The following is a 25381-nucleotide window of genomic DNA, read 5'->3' on the forward strand; positions in this document are numbered from 1 at the left end:
CAGCTTGCTAGCAAGCAAGATGCAGCTCGAGGAGCAAACACCTCACAGCTGCATTAAGAAAACCAGGAGGGGAGAGGATCGGTGCTGCTAGCTCTCTCTAATTAGAGAAGCTCTTCAGGACCACAGAAAACGTCTGATTTGGTAAACAGCCCATGCCAGGGAGCTCTGTGTGTTCTTGCTTCCAGGCAGGGTGTGCTGCAACCCACGCTGGGCTTCACAGACGCTGAGAAGATGGCCAAGTTCCTCACTGCTACACACGTCTGATGACTGCTTGTCAAGACACTGATACCAGCTAACCAGACTGCAAGATTACTCATTAAATAACTGGGTCTTCAGCAAATATTTGGTTAGCTTAGGTGCATGCAAAGGGAAAATAAGTTATAGTGAGATACAACTTTCTGCGCCTATGACATTTCTACTTCGGAAATTACCTCAAGCTTTTCCACCTGCGAGTGAACCCCTCAAGTATTCCCACTCTTGCAAAACAACCTAAGTGTGATTGTACTAGTAACTGAAGAACTGCCACAGCTTCATCTGGGTCAGCCAAACGACAGCAGAGGCTCCCTAAGCCGGAGCTGAGGCTTTGGGGATGAGGACGAGGTTTGATTTTGGTGCAATTTAATACGATTCAGGTCCTCACTGCTGAGTTAGTAAGTTCCTGAATGTGTAAAGCAAACCCAGCCATTTACAACCTCATAAACCCCAGACTAGCACAAGTGATGGAATATGATTAACACACACAGTCACAAGTTTTCCATTTTTCTACCAGAAAATTTACAAATTTCCCCAAAGCACCAGCAGTGGTCAGAGCAGTTGCTCAAACTACTGCTTGGGTTAAAAGATGTTTTAAATTGTGACTGGATGAAGACAGACTTCTGATCTCAATATGCCACATGCTCCCTTGGCCTGTAAGTAAACCTTGGTGAGATCTCGGTAAGCTCAGCCAGCTGCTCTGTACCCTGATCTATTCAACACGGCAACACTCAGCCGCTCACACCTTCACACTCTGCTACAGCTCAAGGCAACAAAGTTTGTAGCAATTTGTTAATTAAATACAACAGCACTGCAAAAAAAAAATTAAGCTGTTCACATTATTTATTATACTGATGTTCCTGTCGCTAAAACTCCCGCTCCAGAGCTCTCCCGTACAGGGACGAGCAGAGGTGTGCAGGGAACTGCGCGGCTGCAGGTCACAGCACCTCTCTGAGCTTTTGCTACCGTTCACAGCACGTTTCCCTTGGCTTTCACAAAGGGGTTACGCCATTACCTGTCTGTTGATTCCAACAGGTAAACTGGACCCACTGGTGGCTCGACTCATGGGGGCCACAACCGCCACTCTGGTTGGGGAAGGTGCCGACTGCCGTTTTTTAGGGGGCAATGCTGGTGGAGGGCTGCAAGACACAACAGGCATTGATGCTTCCATTACTCTTCCAGCAAAAAGACTTTTAGAGGCTTCATGAGCTTGTTTTCCAGAAAGCCTTTGACTTGCCAGGCTCAGAACTCACAGGTTCTTGTCCAAAGCTGGCCCGGATCTATTCAGCAAAGTGTATCCACTAACAAATATCAATTTAAGAATACTCTCACAGGTAAGGTCCTGTTCAGTGATTTATTTTTTAAGGTTGGAAAAGAGTTGGCATTTCTCAAACAAAAACAATTGCTGTTTTAAAAATTATTTTTAATGGAGCTAATTAGCACAGTAATTATTTCTTAATAAAAGTGGTGAAAATCCAAATTAAATGTTTTGGTTGACCCAAATATTGTTTCCATTCACAGAAGTCACTCTTCCTCAAACCTTCCAGGTCTGAAAAATGTTCAAAGTTTCAAAAATTTACAGGACAGGAAAATTCTTTTTCTGCCCTTTTACTTTCCTAGTGAACTTCAGGGAACAAGATGGTCAGCGTTGCTCTCACCACGTATACTGTTTTGGCATGAATCTGTTTCAGATACACACATTAGCAGTAACTAGTGAGATTTTAACCACTGTACTTTTAGGTTTTGCTTTTAATGACACATAATTCTGGTAATCGTCAAGCCTGTGAGGTTTCCAAGAGCACACGTACTCTGTTCCTGGAACATACCAGGAAATTTTTATATAACCCATGAGAATTCATAAAATACATAGAAATGTGATTCTTTTTGCCAGCCACAGCCCTTGATGCCGCATTTTCAAATTAGCACGACACGTATTTTTCACACCATCCATTAGCACCAGCACTAGAGAAGAAAAACATCATACACACAGAGCAAAAACCTGCGAATTGGGGTTTTTCTCTTCCTTCTCAAAATAGAACATAGAAACTTTCATGTGGTTACTCGTAGAACAGGGTAAGAACAACCAAGTAAAAGATTTTTTTCACGCACTATTGGCTCCTTTCACTCTTAAGCTGATAAGCAACGCAGGACAACATGGATGTGCAGGACAGATTGGTAACTGCCAGCTGAGGTTAACAGAACATTTCCCATTAGATACAACAGCACAAGACACTGTTGTACAGTGTGGTACTCGCGTAGTTTTAAATAAGGTTCTTACGCATTTATGTGATGCCTCTCATGCATGGATCTCAGGGCATGGCACTATCCTCACATAAAAAGAAGGAAAGGAAAACACAGATAACGAAGGGTATTGCTCAAAACAGGACAGAGAGAACACAAAGTCGTAAACAGAGTCCAGGAGCAGGGAAGAATTACTCTGGAGGACTGGAAATTCAGAGGCGTCACTAACCCTCCTCATGACCTCTCTTGCGCACATTTTGCAAGATTGTTTAAAAAACAAGAAGCTGGTAAGAGCCACTGGTATTCTTCAGTCAGCTGGTTGGCCAGTATTACCTGTTTTCTGCCACACGAATGCTAGGCAGAGGGGGTTTAGGAGGTGCAACTTCTTCATCCATGGAGTCGGTCAGTAGCTCGTTGGATTGAGTCAAATTAGTTGTTTTGTTGAGGATCTCCATTTCTCGGTCTGTAAGGGGAAGTTCTGATGGGCTGCAACAAGCAAAATACAGATTGCAGATCATAGAACACAGTTGAAATGCAGCATGCTGACAGATTAATACATATTTTAAATCATATGCAATACGAGAGGCACCTACAGCAGAAGGCAGAATTTTCATCTGCAGGTGGAGTTCCATGTATGTGCAGAATACATGTGTCACGGCCAAGCGATGTTTCATGGCCAGATTTTGGTATCTTCCCTATCATAGCATATCGTTCTCTAAGTGGTCCCACTGTAATGGATGAGGCTACATAAAGAACACTACGTCACCCTCTGTGAAGAATAACTGAATGCTTTAATTCAACTATCAGTAGTCAGAACTTATCCCTTCTATATTAGTCCTGCACACAGAAGAAATCCTTGTCAGTGACCCACCTGTCAGATTTACATGCTGGTAAACTGGGTTTAACTGGGCTTGTGGGAGAGGGATGCTCCTGCTTTTCAATCGTGAGTCTGACCAGCTCCTGATGCATGGAGGAGAGAAGAAAAAGAGAATAATCATTATTTTCTGAATGCTGCACTCAAACATCCCAGGACAGAAAGGGATGCTACTGCAGTAAACTCTTGGTTACCCAGGTTATGAATTAACGATGGCATGGACACAGAGAGAGTTGAGCTGGGTGTAAGTCCGGTACAGAGCTGTACAAATGATGCAGCACTGCTTCTAAGGAGCAGCCTGCACCCAGCAGTAGTTTAGCCATATTTGAGTTAATGTGCATAAACCCTGGCCCTATGGGGATTCTGCACAAACCCACATATGTGTCTTTTTGCTGTGCTTCCTCCTTCCTCTATTGTCACAAATGTGTTCCCGTCCCCACAACACCCTAGATAATGGCAAACTGACTTTACGTACATAAATATAAGTGCAAAAAAGTCTCACACAGTGGAGTACTTCACCTAGCCAGTAAAAGAACTAACTAATTGCTTTATATTTTATAAACAAGTATGTATTTGTTTCAAAAAGCAAGTTTTCTGTAAGGTGCCCAACAACAAATTAAATAGCGAACAGGCCTATTAAAAGGTCTGCTTCCCCTGAAGCCATCTTTTAACATGTTAGCAATGGAAGTCTTAATCATTCAAGGAACTACTGTAGTGTATCTGTTATAGGCAGATAAGGCTCTGGATAAAGAGATAAGGGCATGATAATCCTGAACTACAAGTCTGCCAGCAGTCGAAACAAGAGTCGTTCACGCCAGAAAGATCGAGAGAACATTTTATGGATGTCTGAGGCCAACAAATAGATCTACTGCTCACAGATACAAACACATGCCCTCTTACAGGCAGGCTGGAAAACTGGCACTGCTTCCTGACAGTATTGGCTTCCCAGAATATTATGCAAAGGAAACTATATGGGATCAATTTTTAAATTTTTTTTAAAGCAGCCTGAAGTACAGTGTCATCATTCCAGTATTATCTTCACGTCCATGTCTGTTGAGCTTGGAAACAACTGTCATTGCTCTCTCAATGCAATAACTGCAACTGGAATGTCATCATCGTCATCCTCCCAAGGAAGAGAAATATTCTAGTTCTCGTATTTTTATATAAGGCTCTATTTAAAGCTGAACTTCTGTGAGTCAACACATGCACAAGAGGAATAAAAGTACTGCACTGGATGTGCAAAGGATGGCAAATGCAGTCCAAGTGTCCACCATAGCTTGGTTTTGATGTTCTACTTACATTTTTGGTGTGAGCTTGTGCTCAGAAATAATTTACACCATGTCAACCAAAAACACGACAAAACAGTCAGCTTTCCAGTTGTCCTGGAAAATCCCACACGTGGGGAAGGAAGAGAGAGCACAAACAGAGCACATGCAGATGTCCATGCGGGCTAATGCTATGACGATGTTCCTCTCTGGGGCAGACCAGACGAGCCCTGGCGAGGAACAGCGTGTTCTGAGAAGTGCCCTGATGAGAAAAAGCGCAGCACCAAGTTGACCACAGCCGACCAGCCTGGCCAGCTCCCACCTCCAAGGAGGGCCACGTCCCCCAGCAGGGAAATACTCTGCAACAAGGAGCAACAGACCGACAGGGCTTTTGACAATCTATCAGCTCCACTGTGGTGATGTACGTTACACAGTATGCAGAAAAGTAAAATAATTAAGGCCCTTCAATCACAGAAGAACTACGGTGGTAACACAGACACTGAAATGACCTGAGACTTCTCTGCTGAGTGTCCCCAGTTACTCAACAGAAACTATTTTTAAAAAATGTACTTTCCTCTGTTTCATCCTCTCTTTCAGGATGAACAATCTTTAATTAAAAACTCGCTATTCCTTTTAGACTTTAGAAATTCCCCTATAAAGTTTACAGAACGTCATTAGGAAAAAAACCCGTAGGACCTGGAAGCCTACAAAGCCCAAACAAGGCTTTTCTGTAAATCAGACGATTTGGAAATCACACAGTGACACCATTTGACTCTTCTGGCTGCAGCTGGCACCACGCTCCGAGTCACCGTCAGGAGCGAGTGATGACACAACGGATTGCCACCTTCCTGCCCTCTGGACAAACTTCCACCACTGAAGAGGTTTCTGGAGACTCTCATGCACTTCAACGGACTCGGCGTCAGACCCCGTGAGGTTATTGGGTACTCGCCAGCAAGAACAGTGACTCCACACAACATGTAAGAGCACAATAAGGTGTCCTAAATCCAAAACACAGCACTGTACCAGCTACTAGGAAGGAAATTAACTCTATCCCTGCCGAAACCAGGACATAAGGGAAAGAAAATGTATGGGCATTCAAACCAAAAGCCAAAATACTCCTTAAACATCCCCCTGCAAGGGCGATGGAAGGGAAAATGTAACATCTCCTTTTCCTCACCTTTCTTCACCACTTTTAACACCGTAAACCAAACCAAGGCCAGGGTTGCAGACTGCGGCGGTGGCAGCTGTGCCGCAGCAGCGCTGATGAGCCCCCGATGCTCGGGGCTGAAGCGCTCAGTTTTCCTATTTTGCCAGTTGTAATGGACACACGCTTGTCCACCATATGGGAGTGTAGGTTACAACAGGGGAGAAAAACAATCCAATTTAGCTCAAAAGTAGCTTTAGAAGGATTCAAACCATTGCTGCTGTGAAAAAAAAAAAAAACCACCAAACCCAAAAAACACCTCCCACCAGAGACACCGAGACAACATATGACTGACAATACATGAGAGCATCCCTTTTTCCTCTAAAATTTAACAAATACCACCACATTCCCTGGACCCTGACTTTTCCTCCTCTCTGCTAACCCCAAAATGAGAACTAGTGTTTGAAAATCAAGTCAAGATCTTCAATGTACACACAGAGGTAATCAGCACGCAACCGAGCCAGATGCACATTATGCTATTCCTTATCAGCAAGTAAAGAGATTGCTGCAGCAGTAATTAGAGATAATTAAAGCCTCTCTACAAACTTATGCTACTTCAGGAAGCTGGAAATTCCAAAATGAGATAGATTTTTAAGAAGTTACGTAATCAAAACAAGGATTTTTTTTTCTTTTTATATATGCCTAGCAGGGCACTAAAGCCTGAGATCAAAACAGCAAGTAACGCAAGTGAACAAGCGACTCCTTTATGCTCAATTCTGAAAATAAAGGGGGAAGTAAGCACTGAAATGTGGAAGTGGATCTTGTATGATCTGCCAGAAAACCAAAAAAGGCTCTCCACAGCAGAAAAGTGTCCAACTTCTCAGTTCTGCTTTCAGATCTGAAAGCTGGCTTGGCCCTTCTAAAATAAACCTTGTTCCTCGCTATGCAGTAGGAGATGAGTACACACCGCTTCCAAACGCTGACCTGGTGATGGGCAGACACATTCGCATCCACCCAGACAGCCACACATCTGCTCTAACCATGCTCCAAGCTGACCAGACATAAGCCAGCTCCAACTGGAAGGCCAAAATAACTTTTAGTCTAACAACAAAGTAGAGACTGATACAGCCATGCCGCTCAGCGGGGCTTAATAGCTCAGGCTTAGCACTGCGTGGACATGCCTGCATCGCTTCCAGCCTAGGCTGGCTCGCAGCGCGGGTAGAGCAGGCATCTGAGACCTTCCACCTATCCGCACAGGCACGCTACTTGGCTGGAAGGCAACAGGTACCGAGGGTTTAAATATTGCTGACAGTGAAAGGACAGTGGGTGTCCAAGTCTCCTGCAATGAGACGACACAACTCTATCCTGGATCTGGTGGTAACACCGCTCTCCACGGGATCGTGCGGATTCATTAAGTGATAACAGAACAAACTGTCTCGCTATTTGCTGGGGTATTACAGTTCAGATACCACAGTGCAGATTTTCACGTACTGCAAATTGCTGCTGAATTCCAACACTAACAGCAACTGAGACTTTACGCTAAACTCTTTTTCTCCATCCTGCTGTGCAAATTTAAGATCGGCTTTACTTTTCAAATCTGGAGCTTAAATTTAAAGAGCATATTGTGCAAAATAATCCTGGAAAATCTGTCTTCTTTAGGTGATGGGAATGTTTTGTTTCAAGGATATTTGTTTAAAAGGCTCAATAAGTAATAGCAGATTTTAGTATCTGTGTTTGAGCAACACTAGAGAGATATTCAGAGCATGCAAACACCACACCGAGACTCCTGAAAACATGATAGCCAAACCTTGGGAGATCCACTTCATTTTTGCATTCAGCCCCAGTTAATAAAAACTAAGCTGAGTTTGAGTACAGTGAAAGATGCCTGTTCCTGATACACTAATCCAGGTGGAACACCTGCTGCAGTTCTTAAAACTCTACCCCAACCTTCCTTCTGTACTTGATCTAAATATTCCCCTTTAGATTCAGCCCTGCTGTTGAAAGAGACTTAACTTTCTCTACAGTTTGCAAAATAAGGTTCCCAGGAGATATGATGGTCTCTCCGCTGGTGCACTGAGCCCAGGTCAAGCAAATTTTAACTGCAGTGCTACGACAGCTGAATGAACAGCCTCCGTGGCCATCAGCCCAGAGACAAACCTGGGAAACAGAAATAATGGGTACCAAAAGCTTACCGGCAAGTAGAAGGAAAGCCAACAACTTTCCCTGGGTGGGGCAGGGAGGGAATGCTATAAGCAGGTCTCACAAAGGATACAAAGGTTTCTGTTAAACGTTTCCATTAGTTATGTAAAATTAATCTCCAGAAAACTGAGCTTAGCTCATCACCTGTTCCACACCCTAATCCGACTGCTGAAAGCGGTGATGTATCACTGACGAATCCCTTGAAATTTATGTTAAGGGATGGAGCTGGCGTCTTTGATTCTCTGTGGGCATTGACAGGAAGCATTTCCATTATATTTTGCCTAGACAGAAAATATGCAAACTCTGTCTTGTAATCTGCATGGGAGACTGGGAACGATTTGCTGAAACTTTAATACAACCCTCAATAAAGATTTATGGTTTCTTCCAATTCATCCAAATGCCAGGGTGAGCGTTTCAGAAGCACACACTAATAGCCAAACCATTTGTGCTACTCTTTAACCAGCACACCAAGCAGGATCATTTCCCTTACAGAGCAGTTGATTTAAGAGGTAGTTTACTGAAGGCAAGAATAGGATCTTTATATTTTACCTGCACTTAAAAACCTCTTTCAACTAGATCTCTTCTAAAATACATTATTATATACCTTATATAATATAATTTACAATATTTGTCTCATGTACCTTGACTCCATCCAGAACAGCTTTTATGACACCCTTCACTGTTGTCACCATCTCCTTGTCTTCTGAATTCACACCTTCCAGCATCACTTGATCAGACCAGCGAATTAGATTGGCCAGACTCTGGTACACACGGCTATAGCAGGACGAGATGGCAGAACTGAACGGCAGGGGAGGAAATAGTTGAGAAAAAAAGAACAAAATGAAATTATGGAGATACTATCAAATGTTACGAGCGTGCTTGATTTAAAGTGCATTTCACACTGTTAAAAATGTGATTGTTCTCCTTTTCTTTCTGACATTCAGAATTTGTGTTTAGCAGGTGACAAAGCCCGGGTTTCTCCTCCGCTGCAGTTGCTCTCCTGTTCTCCAGCACCAAATGGGACGACAGTATGAAGGTACAAACAATCAACAGTTCATTCTCAGTTAACAGAACGAATTATCTGGGCTGCAGGTTAACACAGCAATGCTAAAAAGAACATGCTTTCCATTTTAATTTGCAGCTTCATCCTATGCCTTAACTTCAAAGGTAAATATTTAAGTCCTGTATTTAAGTCTATTATTTCAGTTTTATCTATGCTTTCCTTCTTTCTCTCCAAAAATGTCTTGGATAATTGAGAGCTGACTGTATTCATTCCTTTACAAATCATTTCCTCACTGTTTATAATGCCTGAAAAGATGTAATTAAAACCTGCTTCTTTACAGAAATTGAACTGAATGAATTTCAGGTTTGGAAGAGGAAGGGTGTTGTTTTGTTTTGTTTCTAATGAGAAACAGAATTGAAGCTATTGTTCTGAAGGGGAAAAAAAAAGAATTTTGGAAGGATGACAACTCTAAATAAAAGTTAACTGTAACAACAGTGCTCACAGGCATTTTCCTGGCCATTCTGAAAAACACTTGCTTTATTACTAAACAAGGTGTGTTAACAGTACTGCCGATGGCAACGCTTCAACAATTCTTTGTAAAGTTAAATTAATTTCAAACTGCATCAAAACCATAAACAGATAAGAGAAGGTGTAATCTTGCAATCATTACTGATACGAGCGTTCCAAATCTCCCCATTTCTCTTTGGTATCCATTTTACACTGGCTTAACTCCAGTAATTTCATTATCTGTGAGAAGAGAATCAAGCCCACAAGCTTCAATGAGATTATTTAGGTGAATGAAGTCTGCAGGACTGGGGAAAGAACTATTGTCAAGTTACAACCGGGGGATACAAACAACGGCAAGTACTTCTTTGTTTGGCTGTTTTGGTTTTGTTGTTTTTTTTTTTTAAAAGCATGCTGCTTGCCATTTGTTCTAATTTCAAATGAAATTAGCTTGGTAGGAGGTATTTCCTAAATAGGGCCCTCCCCCATCTCTTTCTAGGGCTTTGATTTCTTTGCCATTAATCTTCAGTCTGCTTCCTTCTAAGGAGGCAGTAATTGAAAGCCCATTTTGTGCCAGATTTAATTACTTTTTTCCTTGATGCAAACGCTTCCCCTAAAGCAGAAAGAAGTCCAACAATAATTGTAGGGCTTTCTTCCACACTGACACAAGTCTTGCTCACTTTTCTTGAGGGAGATTTGCTATCAAAATCACCCCTTTGTGTCCTGCCACTACTCAAAAGAAACTAAGTGCATAGGTAGGCATGAAAGGACACGGCTTTTTGAGAATGCCAGATCTCCTTTTTTGCTGTGAGGCTAAACAAGGCAGAACATACGTATGGGATCTGTGCTGTAATACATATTGTTTCCAGAAAGAGAGACTTACCACTATGTCGAGGACTCCATTGACTACTGACTAAGAAAATTCTGCTTATATGGGTAAATATGGATATCCAACTGTCAAGGTTGCATTAGTTCACTACTAAGAGAGAGGGTATAAGGAGTTTGAAGACTAGAACTGTCTGAAATACTGCTGCTGCTGAAGACCACTTAGTTGATATTTATTTCCAAATATATTCTTGGAAGGAAAGATCACCCAGTGGATACACAAATGAAAGCAAGCGACTATAAAGATGACATGTTCTATCCTAAAAATATTTGCTGACATTTTACATGTTCTCCTGGTGCAAGGGGAAAGTTCATTCTTTCTTTTATTAAGTGAAAGCAGGTGCTTGTCAGGAATTTAATGGCTGTGGGAAACCTGATAGCAACTGAAGAAACTTTTGTGTCTGCATCCAGAAGCCTGATGAATGTTCCCATTCTAACAGCTATTGCTCATTATAATTCTACAGATCTAACCTAAATTGGATCTCTCCTGTCCCAGTCACAGCTCTGATACTCACCTATTGCCTCCTCTCTTTTGTACCGTCAGATACAACCCTGGTCTATGCATTAGGGCCAAACACAGCTAAGCATCTCTTGTTTGCAAAATATTTTGCACCCTACTGCTGTCTTGACCACACTATAAACCTTTCTTGCACCAGAATTGAAATAAGCATCCTGAAACAAAAATTTTGGAGATACTTAATGGGAAAACAAATAGGAACAGCACAAAAACTGGCAGGATTTCCGGAACCAAACACCTGCATTTCTCTGCCTAGTTTTGTGCTTTTCTCTGTCTGCGCTAATTTTGCTCTTTCTGTATTATTCAACAATGTTTGCTTGTTCTGTGTAAATCAATTGCTCCAGCATCTATGGGATGAACAGCAGCTATATCTCTATGGCTTGGCAACTCCACAAATTTTTATAATCCATGCTGAGCTTTGCTGTGGCAAGTTTCTACTTCTTTTCTGGCTTCAAACCCACTGTCTAACTGGTTAAAACATAATGTACGTAATCTGTTAAAACATAAAACAAATAATCTGTTGAGAGCGCACAGGAATGAACTTGGACTGGTTACTCTACTGAAGTACATCTGTTTACTTCTGTTCTGTATCTGATCCAGTAAAATCAAAAAAGCAGTTAAGAGTGCAGGCTCAGACTTCTCTAGTATCAGGGTGGATAAACTGAACACAAAGAGGGATTACTCTGAAGATAAACTCTTTTCCAAGTAAAAGCTATTGGATTTGTTAGCTTTTAGGATACCATCATAGACTGCAGAAACAGTATAGCATCTGAGGAGAATCTCCCGCTAGTAAATGATGCATTTCCAAGTTTATGCTAAGAATCAGCCCTTCCTCCTCTCTGAAACCATTCTTATTTGCTTTATCTTTCCACAGCACGGGCTTCTTCGCAGCAGGGAATCTGCTTCTAAATTATGTTTGAAAACTACCACATAATTAGTAAAAATAGCAGTCACTTCATTAGCCACTGCAGCATTCCCTGTCTCCTGCGCGATGTGATTCTTCAGACACAAGAAGGGAAGAAGCTGGGAGCCTGCTGGTCTGTCATAGTCCCAAAACCCAAGAAGGAAACTTACCTTTGCTGGATGCGTGGATCGGTTTGCACCAAGGGCAGGATGGCTTCCAGCACTTTACTTGCTGAGCCTGGCAGCATCTCTAATACTTTCTTATCAATTGCCATTTTGTCCACAATAGTCTTAAAGTAGCGCAATGCGCTGACGACCTCCTTCTCCTTCTCCTCTAGCCATGACACATTCTAAAGAGGAGGAAAAAAGGAGAGATACGTTAAAACCTCAGGATTTTTAAGGGCAAGGTTACTTTAACTAACCTGAAGTACAGCGACACTGAATGAGGTACATTCCACGAGGACTGGAGAAAACCCCTTCTACCACAAACACTTTTAAATTGAATTACTACTCTTTCAAAAGAGCAGTCAGTGCAAAATTGCACCCACACTTTAACTTTCCGAATTACGTGCATTCCAAACTGAAGGCTAATCTTGATCAGGTTTAGGCCAAGATTAACACTACTGACGACGTGAAGGGCACTGCTTTGAAACCCACACGCCGAACTCGGAGGGTGAAAGAAAAAAAATATACCAAGTGCAGATAGTAATGCTAATGCAAGAAAGGAAGCAACAACTACTGGTTTTAAATAAGAGTTGCCCCTCTGATGCGATCAAAATCCTTTTACCTTAAGCACATCTCACTATCAAAAGGTCTTTACAATCAGTAAATGGAGTGGATCAGCCAAAGGGAAAGAGAAAAACAAACCACAATCAGAAAAACTTCCAAACCCCAGAACAATCCAAACAAGATGCCTCCATTTTTGTACCCGTCCCTCATAGTTTCAACGACACATGCGGTGTTCACCCTTATTATTCTGAGTAATTCTGCTGACTCCAGTATGCCTGCTTGTATGAAAGTGGGCTATAGTCTTGTCTCTCCATTCCCAAATAAAACGTGTTCTGATCAGCCTCCGACCTAAGTCATTTTGTGATGCTGCTGCAACAAGGGAACTCGCACGCTTTCCATGGGGACAGACTGTGAAAGCTAAGTTTTGGCATCGGTGAATGAACGTTGCAGAAGGGAACAATTCATTGGAACAAAGCTGAGTTGTGGTCACCAACTGCCGTGCCACCACCAACACTAGAACAGGAAATTCAGAAGTGATACATGACATCTTAATGGCATTCTGGACAGGGATATTTTTTAAAAGTTTACCAGAGTATGCCTGGAGGACTTTTAATGCCACAAATAGTTCCTAAGTGAGATTTAAATTAACTACTGAACACTGCTAGAAAAGGAGCAGAGAGCTTAGCAGAGTCAAGTTTCATCCATTATCTCCTCAGTAAATTCAGCTTCAAGAATTAATGACCTGTGGGCATTGTGTGCTCCCCATGCTCTTGTCAGCTGTTAAACTGCTGCTTTTCTGCAAAATCAGGCCAGAAGCCCAAAAGGTTTTAGGAAGAACAATTTATAGGCAGCACTGGTTAGTAATTTGGGGCCAGCTGCATAAAAGGATTAGAGTCCCAAGTCCCATCTAGCTCCAACTTTAGGAGCCCCAATCCAAGATCTGCAAACCACCCTGTCATTTTCCATCTCATCTGGGAAGCGCCCAAACTCTGCTGCTCCTGTTTCCACTTTTTGACAATATTGCTTGCCAGGCACCTCACGTTCTGCTCAGCAGCCCACAGCGCCCCGAACTCCCTTGCTGAGAAGCATCCTGGCAACTCGCTGATGTCAAAAATGACATTTCCCATTTTTTCAGGCATGTACCCTCACCACTACACAGTTTATTCCAGCATATGGAGAGGCTCAGTCCCTCCCATGAAGGTTTTGCACTTCATATGAAATGATCGCACATTTCAGGGATGAGAGAGCCCGTATAATCCCCGAGCAAGTATGACTATGGCCCAGCGGTCAGAGCTCTCAAACAGAAGTGAAAAAATGTGGATTGCAGTTCCTGCTCCGAAGGCTGTTTATGTATTTCATTCAACAACTGTTTCCTGTAGAAAGGCTTGCGACTTAATAGCTTAAACACTCTCCTGGTGCAGAGGAGGGACGGGCTCAACTCAGAGTTCAGGGTTGAGAATGACAAGTGGAAACACAAATCCTTCTGCTGAGCACAGCAAGGCATGCAAATCCTGCCACTGGACACTATTTTTGCAACTTCCCTGTTAGCTCTGAGTAACAATCCCGTAAGAGCACTCTTTATGAATCCATTTCTGAGGTCCAAAGGTATCAATACACGCGTGTATACACATGCACACAAACACACTCAAAGAAAGCCTATACATCCTACACAGGATTGCGGGTTCTGCTACAGAGCTCAGGTACATAAGTGTCAGTTGTTGCTACAAGGCTGAAGTTTCTGGTGTTCAGTGCTTTACTCACTGAGGCCTGAGAACAACAGCAATAAATCTAGAGAAAGGAGTAATAACCTGGTGGGATGGATGGATATTAATACATTCCAGTGTCTGCATCTCACAAGACTAACGTTATTAAGCTCTTCCACCAAACATTTGAGTGTGTTCCTAAAGCCAAAGTAAACATGCAGTGGTACCCCTCTGGGTTGGCAGAAAGGACCTGAACTACTCTCTCATTTCATTTCTCAATAGAGGTGAACCTGCCCCAGCAGTTACCTTACCCCAGCGAGAGAGCAGATCGGTAACTGTGGGAGCTGCCAGAGTGGCAGGACCACTTGATTCACCCATTTCCCTTTTGGGCATCAAATGAGATAAACTTAACATTCAGGCAAAACAGCGTCTCCTCTCCACTCCCCTGCCTGCCTGACACACATTGATATTTTTGCACGATTTCTGAAGTCTTCCCTTAAATAATCATTACAAATGCATCACGTATGAGATACAGCTGACCCAGAAAGGGTTACAGCGAGCTGCTCAGAATACACCTGATTACAAGAGCTGGAACAGTCCCTTTTTTCCCTGCATTTTGACAGTGAAAAACCTATTATAACTTTGCATATAGTGTTGAAGGACACTACTGTTCCTACAACATGCCCTATGATAAGAATCAAAGGCAGGGTCCAGGGGACAAAAGGAGGCTCTGAAAAAAACTCCCCCTATGTTGCCCACATGTAGGTATAAAGAGGAAGAGGAGAAGAAGATGTCAGCATGGGTTGAGCATAACCTTCAGGTTACACGTAGTGATTTTACATTAATTTTTGGTATTGCTATTTCTGCTCTACAGTGATTATCTACTTCAAGAGTGTAAAAATAGCATCTGTGGTACTTAAGAGGGAGGAAAAGATGATATTTGGTTTATCAAGTGTGTCTTCTGACAGAAAATCTCCTGTTTGTCAACTGATGTCTGTATTCCAGTGAGAGAACCTGGTGACAATCCAGGCATATCCTCTTCTCCACTCCTTCCCCACAAAGGTAACGAGCTGACTACATCCAAATAATTGATTAGTTGGACAGTAGCTATTAAAATAGATAAGGAATGAGCCAGAAATCAACAAGATTTCACAGTATAAAAATGTATACAGCTTAAATAATCATGTACGATAATAAAAAATATTGCAAGTGTTTTGTTTCCCAATAAAAACATCCCAATCTGTACATAAAAAAAGGTTTTACATGTTCAGCATGCCTTATCAGTAAAGCCTCTTGAATTGTTTTTCAAAGAAAAGAAAGAAAAGCAAAAACTTCACGTATTATTAACATGCTAATATATATTTGCTGTAGAATAGCATTTTGAAAAGGGCTCTTCATTTTCTAATTTATTTAATATGTGGTCACATATCACTTTAAAGGAAGGCCTCTAAGTTATCTCAATATACCATCCTGAAACATTGGAATTAAAAGCCTCCAAGGAGTACTCCCAGATATTTTTTTATTTTTATTTTTTAGTAGCACTCAGCAATAAAAGGTGCTCAGCTCCCTAGAAAGCATATCCATAGCCTCCTGGGGGAAAAAACCCTACAGCCTGTGAAATAAAAGCCTCATCTTCCACCTCATGGTGCAGAAGAGGGCTAGGAAGCTCTGCAAGCGACTTCTCTGGGTGTTAAGCACATCACACAGCATAAGATAACTGTATCATCTTGCTGACTGCTCTCAATAACACTACAACAATCCTCAGCAGAGATAATCTAAAAAAGTTTGCATGCCTGGCGCTGCACATTGGATGAGACTTTCAACAACAACTAGGAAAGATTTTGAATTATCATAAATAACCTCGACTGTTCTTAACTTTTGGCTTAAATTTATACACGAAAACTGACTGCAACAGTACTGTTACAGAGATAGTCTCCAGTCTACGTAATCAGGTCACAACAGCAGAGGAGATAACACTCTGATAGGTTTGTGCTGGGAAAGAGTGGTGACCTCAGCTCTTAGAGGACTTGAAGTATGTTGGGTCTGAGGAACAGTGTGCTGGAATCAGCAGCTGCTTGAATGCGTGTGTTCGACTCTCCCTGCCAATGTCGTCAGAGATTGAGCACATCTTTGGACCAGCTTCAAGGATTTGCTCGCCTGGGTTTTGGGGTTTTTAAAAGGATCACACCCCAAAACCAGTTATTTGGAAGCTGTAAGCATAACCATAGGGTGTGCATGTGGGGAGGATGTGTCAGGCCATAAACTACATTCCATAATGAGATATTTAAACGCTTATGGAAGGAGGTCTCATCAGGCTCTCCAAAGGGAAGCACATGCCTTGGTTGCTCTTCTTTTATACTACACAATGCATAGCTTATATGGTTTATAACTAACCATAAAGTAACCCTGAGAATCCCTGAAAAATCTGCAGAATTCTGCAGAGGACAAAGTCACGCACTGAAAGTAGGGCTGCGGATTTTGATAAACTGAGTACCAGCAAGCAAGAAACCAGCAAGACTAACAGAACATGTCCTTCGTCTGCTTACTTTGTTCGCTGACTTCTCTGGTGTTTTCACTGTCAGGTCACCTTGCTTTCCTTTCTTTGAAGGGGTTCTCTTTATTTTTGGTGAATGAAACTTGCCCTTCAACTTCATAGTGAACGAGGAGAGATGGGAACGCTCAGAATCTAGAAAGACACAAAAATGCGTTACTGGATTAGGGTAAATTTGTTGAAACCAGGGAAGTTGTGTTACAGCATTATCTGGAAGACCAGCCTATGAAAAACATAGCAACCATGTAAATTTTTTGAGTGGAACAGGATAAAAAAAAATAAAATTGTGGCTCTCTATTATGTTTCCAACCGCAATATCACCATCATTTCCTGCTTCCCCTCGGAGGCAGCAACGCTGCAGCGCAAAGGCAGGAACAGTGGGATTGCTACTGCTCTGTGCCTTGGAGAGAAAAGGAAAAACACCTCTCTTAAAAGCACTTATATCCAGCAGATCCCAAAGTACTTTACAAAGGAGGTAATCATCATCCCTCTTTTGCAGATGAGCAACTAAGTCAAGGGGATGAAGTGACTTGTTCGCAGACCTCTGGCAGAGCAGAGCTCCTGCCCGTATCTTGGCTGGAGGTCAGTAGCCACCACGGGTGTACAGGCAGGGTTCTGCCCCGTACCCAGGACTGGTGGCTGCTTCAGGAAAGGAAAACACAGTCCGATGTAATGCCCTTCCCAGGCTGCTGATCCCTACCTCTACCCACTTGGTAGCATCACCTTTGAATGTGGATCCATGGATAATCTGAACAAAAATGTCAGCCCTTGTCATTCGCAATGGGTCTCGCTTCAAATGTACCAGACAAATCAGACAGCAGGGGAACCGCTTCAATACCGGGGCATCATTGAAGATGTTTAATTACAGAACTGCTCAACCCTTTTAAAAATCGTATTTTCATGGTTTTTTGAATATCTAAAAGCAGAAGTCTCAAAGGTTTGCAATCATGCCATATGCAGACTTACTGTTGAAATATATTTTTATCTGTTTAGCCACGAAGCTAAATAAAACTAAGCCGCCTTGTAGAGAGCAATTTAGAATGTATTTTGAGCAAAGAGCACTTTAATAAATGAAGGTCTGAATTGCTCTCTAGTGACCCAGATAATTCAGCAGAAGATACCAAACTTGTCTTTAACTACATTATCAAGAAAAGTAAGCAGTTTTGCTGTAGGTTTCATTTTTCTTTTAGATTATTTGGGAATTGACTGCACTGGCTGTAATGAGTCAAAACGACACAGTCCCATGCATGCAGCACTGCACCACCTTGTTAGCATGCAGACTGCAAACCGAAAAGGCTGCTGAGTCAAATCTAGCACCCAGAAGCTAAATACCACACTGCAGCGCAAACACTGCTCCTCATACTCAGAAATTACCTAACCACAACTCAGGGAAGGAACCTGTGCTTGCCTCCCCGTAAGGGCTGTCTCCCTTTAAACTTGGTTTCCTGGTAGCGTGTTAAGACCCTGCTATTAACACCTTCACCAGAGCCAAAACTCGGGTTAGTTATGTCCTCTAGATCAAAATTTTGCAGGCATCCTATTAATGGAAGCTGCATCAGCACCGATTCTATCTAGTCTGGCTGCAGACCTGTTCTCCTTTTACAGGAGTAAATGTTTTTCAAAGTTTTCTTTGTATCATAAAGTCCTGTTTAATGCACTGAGGAGGGAGGCACTAAAAACCTTGGTCACTGCAGATAAATCCAGACATATCAGTTGGCCTCTGAAGAATCACTTACAGCAGCTGGCACCCTAACTTAGCAACAATTTACGTCATTGCTTTACATCCACAAGAGGATCTCCAAACCTTTAAAACCTCTCCGGCTCCACAGGGTGCTGAAGGTCACCACTGAAAACAGCTCCTGACTGCTGTGATAATGTTCTTGCACTCCCCCCCAAAAAATAATTCCTATTTATTTCATACACCATATGAGAATTCTATACATGCACGCGTATGCACACTTGCCAAGAGAAGTCATAGCTCCGAATTTATTTTTCAAGAACTGGCAAACAATTACAACAATTAATCTACAGGGAAATAATGGTAGCAGCAGCAAATTGCATCTGGCTCCTCCATGGGCTGCAGTAAGATCCAAACTGCTAGTCTGAGTAAGGAAATGTTCAATACCTACAAAACCCTTGGTTGCTTCTGGTGATAATTTTGCCTTGTAGGGACAAGAAATTTGGAAGGGAGAAAGATTTCAGAAGACTACAATTTCCTTTTCTCCTCCCCACCGGACACCTCTACCCACTTTCACGGGGCAAGCACATGAACAGCTGAACCATTGTGTGTGCATGGTCAGGAACCCCCAAAAGGAGGTGTCTTGAGTTTCTTTTCTGCTGACAACAGATTCCCTTCACCACCACCACCAGCCTAACCACTGCTCTTTGCTCTCTTTACCCTTCTGTCACATCAAACACTGAATCATTTGCACACCACGCTCTGAGGGGACACAGACCTACAGAGCGAGGACAGGAGCAAGTGGCTGGAGCAGAATAGGAACTTCTTAAAATAGTACTAACGAAGCAAACCAGCTGACATTTGCAAAAATAATAAACGTTATTGTTTGAACAGCCCTGCTAAGTCCTGCTTTGAAGATCACAAATTAATGCAGCTTTTTACTACCATGTCTTTCCATCTACAACAACATTTTTCCAGACCTCATCTGCTTATAAGTTTCTGATGCATTTGCAGTTAAACAAATGAGTCACAAACCAATATTCTCTTACACTCAATTACACTTAGCACTTAAAATAGCGCTTTTCTTGTTCCAAACACATTACAAACGTATCTTTCTCATCCTTAAACAGTTAGGTCTTAACCTTACTCTGCAGATGGGAAGCAGGCACAAAGTGAAGCAACTTGACTAAACAGAGCAGAGGGTGACTCAGTGACTCCAGTACAGCATCTCCATCAGACTGCAGGTCCTCGTCCCTCTCCCCATATTCATGAATCAAGCAGTGGAGCTACTGTGAATGCCAACAGACATTATTCGGCACGATGGGCTTTATGATTTTCAAGCAGATATATCATTCAAGTGTTATAAACAGAATTTGCATTTTAATGAATCTGGATGAAGTGGTATAAAAGAGAAGTTACACTGAAATAGGAAGGTGTCCTAGCTCAAAGGTGTAAGTTACCTAACCTTTTACAGACTGAAACTCTCCTGCAAAAAGCACAGCTGAGCAGGACTTCCTAGACTGGTCACCATAGCACTGGTCTGCTTTGAGAAAGTCACTTTCTTTACACTATATCCTGATTTAAATATCTAACATGTCCTATGTCTGTCCAGTTAAAAAGTTTAAACAGCACAGCATGCCTTTACAGATCAAATAATTTGATAACATACAGAGAGAAGTAGAAAACAGAGCCATGGCAGTGCTCAAACCACTTCTCCTGTCCCTCTGCTCCTTCCTGCCTGTCTACAGTAACCAAACCCCTTAATGCAGCATTGAGGCTGTTCCTGAGCTTGGTAGTCTGCCCGCTGGAAATTGTTCTATCGTATTACCCTCGCCTCTTATTGATGAATAACCAGCAGTGTTTAACTGGAGTCTCAGCACCGGCTTTCTCAACTTTTCTTTCTCCTTTCTGGTGGACAGGAGGACGGTACCCCGTACTTACTTCTATACAGTGTCAGAATATTTGTAAGATGAATGGGAAAAGACAGGGTAATAAACTCGATGGAGTGATTTCAACTGGAAGGGGGGGAAAAAAAAAAAATACTGTTGTATCAAAGTGTTTCTGTCTCAAAGGAACCGCTGACTTTCCATCCCCTCGTATTTCATCTGTCTGGATGCTGTGCTGCTGCACAGAACTGGAAAAAAAAAAAATCCCTTCAAAATTACTTTACTATGGATTTGAGTTTCTTGATTTCTGACTGGAAGTTTTAATACGTCACTTGTTTCATTGCTAATTCCATCCCCCTATTAATGAGGCTCCTGCTCTGTTGTGCTTGAACGCGCTCCAGCTGTTGAGTCACAGCCCTCCTCAGCTCTCAGGCTCGTCTCCCCCCGGCCGGCACGCGTCTGGGGTCCGACCACACACACAACACGAGAAAGCTCATGTTACGCGCCTGCTCCAAGCAGCCCCGCCGCCAGGTGCGGCCGGAGGGTTTTTTCGGCACCCCTCGAGCCCCCCGGGCCAGGGAGGCCATGGCCGGCCAGGAGCCGCCTTGTCCCCCGGCAGCTCCACCAGCTCCAGCAAAGCGGTGCTGCCTGCCAGTTTGCTGACAGAAGGCTAAATCTGGTGAGGAAAGAACTGCAGATTTTAAATGACAGCGGATTAAGAGGCACAAGGGAAGGCAGATAAATCAGCTTATGTGCTTGTGGGCAAAGAAACCAGGCTGCTTAGGAGAAAGCCGGCAAGTCAAAGCCCAATGTCCACCGCTGCCATAGTCAAACGGTCACTTTCCACTTGGGTTCAAACAAACGCCAGAAATTAAGTCGAAACACACTCACGCTGGTGAATTCCACCAACCTAACCCAGCAGCAAATTATTTACTTTAAAGTCAAAGTGAAAGTTCAGCCTTTTACAGAGCTCAGTCACAGCAGACTTTCCAGCTGCCAGGTCCTCCTCGCCGGCCGCCTCCCACGCCGGCTGCACGTAACCAGCACACGGGAGGCTTCAGAGATGGGAAATAACTCCCCGTCTGCTTCTGGACCTCCTGGTCATGTTTTTGTCACTACGGCACAGCTCAATGGCAGGCAGGCTCCAGCAGCAGGGATGGGCAATTTAACTGTTCCAACTTGTCTAGTGCTTGGGCCATACCAAACAAATTGAAAATAGACTTTTTAGAATACAGTACCTTTTCTTTCCTTCACCTGAAAACCTAAACCCTCCATCTTCTCTCACTCTCTATGTGTTCACACACCAAAACCCTGCAGCTTTAGAGGAGACAAAGCCTTAAAAAAGGGTTATAGTTCATTTTCCAGCTTGAACTGACTCTTGCGGCTCGTTAGAAAGAACGAAGTGGAGTCTAAAAATCTTATGCCACAAATGGTTCCCTTTTCAAAGGCCATTTGGGTCTCTGCTGGATGCACATATTTAAAAGCTATCAGATTAAAAATAACAGCAGACATCTCTCCCCATGTCATAATGAAGCTATTGTGCAGATTTTTAATCAACGGCTCCTGCCATTTATGCCACGAGTCCTTTGAAGGCAGAGGTGACTTATGTAATGAGTTACACAACGATGCCCATTAAAACGGCATTTGTTCCCTTGGGCTCAGCTCCATCATTTGTGGAAGACAAAAGGCAAGTTGCAAGGCTTCAGCTAAACCCTAGCTGACAGGGACTTTTAAGAGTTCTGAAGCAAAAGGAAAAAATAATGAGCTATAGTTCAAAATGACCTTTCCGCTGAGGCTGTCCGTTTGGCGCTGCGATGTGCTACCCAGCGAGAGGCTACGGGGGCTGGGGCTACGGCTCTGGCTCCTCTAGACCCAATTCTGCTGTCAGAAGCATAGGAGAACAGGACATTCAGGATGGACAGATGGGCACATGAGAGCTTCCCACGATAATCATGAAGCATGCTGCAAAGCACAGACCTTTCAAGATTTTATATGTATATTACTAGAATTCCCAACCATCTTCCTTCCACCCTCACCCTTCGTCTTAAGGCAAGGGCTGTTATCTACTACATACTTGTAAGTACACAGATCTGTGGGGCCTTTGCCCTGGCTAAAGCTTGTGGGCTCTCCTGTAATGCAAACATTAAAATAATAGTGATTGACAGAAAATTGAAGCCTTTGAGCTTTGCAGAAATGTTGCTCTAACCTGAAACTCAAAGCGCCTCTCCCAACAGCCGAGTTCCTCCGCAGAAGAGCTGGCAGAACTGATGCAGAGGAACGATGTGAAGCTCACCAGTGGGCTGTGGGCAACAGAAAGCTACCGCAGGGGCACTTTTAAAAATAATTTTTAATAATTTTGTGGTGGAAGGCATCTCTTTCTTGTGACAAAACGTTCAAGCCTGCCAGTGTGTAGCTATGAGGATGGAGAGGAAGCACTAGGCTTTCAAGGAGGGTTGAAGAAACAGATGAGCAGAACCCCAGATAACGTTCTTGGCCCTTTCACACCTGCACTGTGTAACTCAGCTCTTGCATTATGCAGCAAACAGCCTTCTGCTACATTTCATGCCCTCTTTCTCCAGAAGTCCCAGGGATGTTTAGAAGTCTAAAAACGCTGACATGCAGCACTTGTGCGATGCTGCATGTTCGCAAAAGGATGAACTGGGATCCTGAATACAGAAAAGACAGAACGTGACAGAACAGAACTAAAATATCCCTTTTAAACATCTGAGTGTATCACTGCTGCACCACGGGCGCTACAGAAGCCTCAGACCTACCACTTCCATCTCTGTGAGTTTACTTTTCTCAACTTTGCCATTACTCCCAGAGACTGAAGCAAAGAAAATTTATTCAGAGACAAAAAAAGAGCCGGTAAGGGATTCAGAAAGGAAAAAAAAAAAAGGGAGGGTCCGGTGTCAATCAGGAAGTTTGCCCACCCTAACCTTTGTACCTTAGGTGGAGCTGTTTGTAAGCTGCTCCAAGTCCCTCTCCAGGGAATCCGATTGCTAGGAGAGCTGCCAGGTTTTAGAGGAAAACGATGGAGGAAGGGCAGCTCAAGAATCAAACAATCGTTCTTGAGCGCTAAAGAAACTTTTCCTTTAACATCACGTCACCTTCAAAGCAGCTAGCATTTGGGAGCAGAAAGACCAACTGCCCTTTTTCTTTTTTGGCAACATTACAGTGAATGAGCATAAACCAGCAAGCATTAATGATGTGCAATGACAGCACACAAACTTCTATGGAAAAGGGAGGCTCAGTTCCCTCTCAGCTGGCCAGGCAATGCTCACTGACTCACAGCCTTCATTATTTTTTATGCCGCCCTCTGGGGCCTCCAGAGGAAGCAAAACATTTTTATTTGTCAGAGAGCACATTTTTATTTTGATTTTTTTTTTTTTCTTTCTTTCTAAGCAACCATGAATGAGGCATCTCCAGCTGCAGCAACCTCACGTGGAAAGAGCTCACAGTGTTTGTGAGGGAATTGGCAGGCACAGAGGGCAACTTATCAATTCAGCCACATCTCCCGACTGCAGCGAAAAGGATTGGGTCAGTCAACAACATTTACTTTATGGTGCATTAGTACTACTTCCTTCCAGCTTCATATTCGGAAGCAAACCTTCAGGCTGCGAGGAAGAGAAGATGCACCAGACCAAGCAGCAAGTTCAGAGCAGCTGACCAGGTTCCCTCCTAGTCCTCTTTTAGCCTGAAGTATTTCTGAAGAGAGCAATCTCCTTGCAGGCAGACACATAAACCAGGAATCCTTTAGCTGCTGAAAACTGCAGCAATGCCACCCAACTGATTTACAGGGGGAAAAAAAAAGGAAAAAGGTACAATTAATTGAACAAGGAGGGATTTAAGGGAGTAGAACTTTGCTACCCAAGTTCAGTTTCCTCCAGCACACCACAGCTGGCTTTGAGACCTTCTTTTTGAAAAAGATGCTGTAATTTATTGATAAGCAGCAGACAGGACTTTTGCTCTGTTTTATCTGAAAGAAAGCTGCTCCAGCAGATTGGTCCCATATCAACTCACAAGCAGAAATGTTGCCGTTTACCGAATCACTAGTAAACCTTTGTGCGGCATCTGGTGAGTCTCTGGTAATTTCCCATTTAAGTACTGATTTTGCACAGCCCTGCAAGCCGAAGAGAACTAATGGGATTACAACACTGGTAACATGACTCCTAACTCCCCCTGTGCCAGCAACACTAAAGCAACAAGAGAGTCAAATAGCCTCCAACGTCAACATGATCACTGTGGTCCATGCTCACCCTGCTCTACACATAAAAACCACCAAGGTTGTTAAATAAACATTTAATTTTAAATGGAAAAAAATAATCTAGCTACAAGGCATAGCCTCTGCATTACTTCAGCAAACAGCTCTGAACACAGAAATTGCAACAGTTGCGAGGGAATCTGTTGAATTTCTCTGTTCACCAAACATGACTTAATATGGGGTCTGTGGGCATCCCCACTTGTCTAGCGGCTTTATGAGGATATAGTCATGACAGTGATTCAGACATCTAAAAATAAAGCCCTGCAGGCACAAGTATGCGTGTGTGCTACCTGAGTCACTCCAGGCTGTAGGGAGCATGTGAGCCAAAGCTAATTCGTTTCATTCACGCTACTGCCATGGCCAAGCAAAAAGCCTTGTCACTGAGCTCTGCTAAAACTCTTTCTCCTATCCTCTCATTTTACTCGAGCACATTTAGACTCTTTCCACATTGAAAAACCTTTGCTAGGCTTGGGTTTCAGTCGTACGGCTGTCAGCTTTGAAACTCAGACCTGAAAGATTATAACCCGATGTTGCTGAAGCTGTTTATCCATCTCCAAGGTGACAGAATGTCGTCACTGGCACTCTGCAGGACGGCAAGCAGAAACGCATTATTTTAGATGCTTTAGGGAAAAGCCTAATTGCTCACAACCTGCCTACAGGTTGAATAGCTGAAAAACAAGGTTGAAAATGAGAGTCTTGACTTTGCATCTGTCCCACGGCACCAGTTTTGAATGGGGAAAAACTCCCTCTTTCATCCTCGGAGAGTAACCTCAGCTCTCATTC

At 43.0% G+C, this 25381-nt stretch overlaps 1 protein-coding gene across 7 annotated transcripts in view; it reads right to left on the reverse strand.

Annotated features, from left to right (window-relative positions):
* Positions 1-25381, reverse strand: part of RAPGEF1 (Rap guanine nucleotide exchange factor 1) — a 90469-nt gene that overhangs the window by 39210 nt on the left and 25878 nt on the right. For all 7 annotated transcript variants that reach the window (XM_076355456.1, XM_076355455.1, XM_076355454.1 and 4 more), the window contains 6 exons: positions 16766-16905; positions 11959-12137; positions 8617-8773; positions 3365-3453; positions 2827-2979; positions 1268-1391 (listed from right to left, as the gene is read on the reverse strand). In XM_076355456.1, coding sequence (XP_076211571.1) covers positions 1268-1391; positions 2827-2979; positions 3365-3453; positions 8617-8773; positions 11959-12137; positions 16766-16905 — 842 coding nt within the window. The remainder of the gene's footprint in view (positions 1-1267; positions 1392-2826; positions 2980-3364; positions 3454-8616; positions 8774-11958; positions 12138-16765; positions 16906-25381) is intronic.

This window comes from Aptenodytes patagonicus, chromosome 18, assembly GCF_965638725.1.
Source record: "Aptenodytes patagonicus chromosome 18, bAptPat1.pri.cur, whole genome shotgun sequence".
Classification (NCBI taxonomy): Eukaryota; Metazoa; Chordata; class Aves; order Sphenisciformes; family Spheniscidae; genus Aptenodytes; species Aptenodytes patagonicus.